Here is a 1,424-nt window from a genome sequence, read left to right as displayed (position 1 = left end):
TTGAGTTATATTTTATTATTATTTAAATATTTAAACACTTCTATTTTCTTATTTATTATTCTTTATATTTCATTTATATTCTTATTTATCATTATTATATTCATTTAATAATAAATATGTTGAAATATAATTATATTAATTTATATTATCATTTCTATTATGATTTTTGATTTCTATTAATATTTTGATTATTGTTGTTAATTGTTTATTCTTCTTTTCTTTATGTTTTATCATTCTTTTATCACTTTTTATTTCTTTATGTTTTGTATGTTCTCTTTTATCTTTCTTCTTATTTATTCTTTTTCTATTTATCTTTTATCTCTTATTCTAATATTCACTTCTCTTCTTATTTTGTTTTCTCTTTTATCTCTGTTTCTTTGTTTCTTATTGATGTTTTGTACCAATACACCCATCTTTCTCTTCATCATATTCTTCAATAGAACCATTTCGAATGAGTGATTTTGTGTATCTCCGATTTCTTTTTTATCTTGTCATTTTTGTTTTCTATTTACCAGTTCATTCATTATAAGATGAAAGAAAGATGAATAAATCACAGAATGAGAAGAATGCACATGTGATGATGATGACATTCTTATTTTAATTATGTAAAGATGGTTTTGGTAGTTCATTTGTTATTTAAACATCTCATCATCACAATCTCATCATTTCAAACAGTTAAATGTCCTGTAATCAACAAAAAGAATGTTGTAAGAAAGAATGTCAAGAGAAAGAATGTTGTAAAGAGTATTGATGTAAAAAGTATTGTAAGAAAGAATGTTGTTGTCCAAGAATTAAAGCATTTAAGAAATTTATGAATACATTTGAAAAAGCACAAATTGGAAAAGAAGCACCAGAATTTAAAGCACAAGCATATTGTCCATGTGGTTCAATCAAAGAAATTGATATTAATGAATATAAAGGGAAATATGTTGTGTTATTATTTTATCCATTGGATTGGACATTTGTTTGTCCAACAGAAATGATTGGATATAGTGAAGTTGCAGGACAATTGAAAGAAATCAATTGTGAAGTTATTGGAGTGAGTGTTGATTCAGTTTATTGTCATCAAGCATGGTGTGAAGCAGATAAAAGTAAAGGAGGAGTAGGAAAATTAGGATTCCCATTAATATCAGATATTAAAAGATGTATTTCAATTAAATATGGAATGTTAAATGTAGAAACAGGAGTTTCAAGAAGAGGATATGTCATTATTGATGATAAAGGAAAAGTAAGATACATTCAAATGAATGATGATGGAATTGGAAGATCAACAGAAGAAACTATTAGAATAGTTAAAGCAATTCAATTTAGTGAAGAACATGGAACAGTTTGTCCAATCAATTGGAAAACAGGGAAAGACACAATTGAACCAACACCAGAAAGGAATCAAGAAATATTTAACAACACATTAAAATAAACAAGAT

At 25.4% G+C, this 1,424-nt stretch overlaps 1 protein-coding gene across 1 annotated transcript, besides 3 other annotated features; it reads left to right on the top strand.

Annotated features, from left to right (window-relative positions):
- Positions 1-5: 5 nt before the first annotated feature.
- Positions 6-186: a microsatellite.
- Positions 131-316: a microsatellite.
- Positions 202-379: a microsatellite.
- Positions 380-679: 300 nt separating this feature from the next.
- EDI_053480 (uncharacterized protein) lies at positions 680-1,417 on the top strand (the record flags this gene model as incomplete). The annotated part of the gene is made up of 2 exons (XM_001738989.1): positions 680-744; positions 790-1,417. The coding sequence occupies 2 exons, from the start codon at positions 680-682 to the stop codon at positions 1,415-1,417; spliced, it is 693 nt and encodes a 230-aa protein (XP_001739041.1).
- Positions 1,418-1,424: the final 7 nt, after the last annotated feature.

Source organism: Entamoeba dispar, genomic scaffold (genome assembly GCF_000209125.1).
Source record: "Entamoeba dispar SAW760 scf_1105229461863 genomic scaffold, whole genome shotgun sequence".
Classification (NCBI taxonomy): domain Eukaryota; phylum Evosea; order Mastigamoebida; family Endamoebidae; genus Entamoeba; species Entamoeba dispar.
This window is presented reverse-complemented; position numbering and strand designations above follow the sequence as displayed.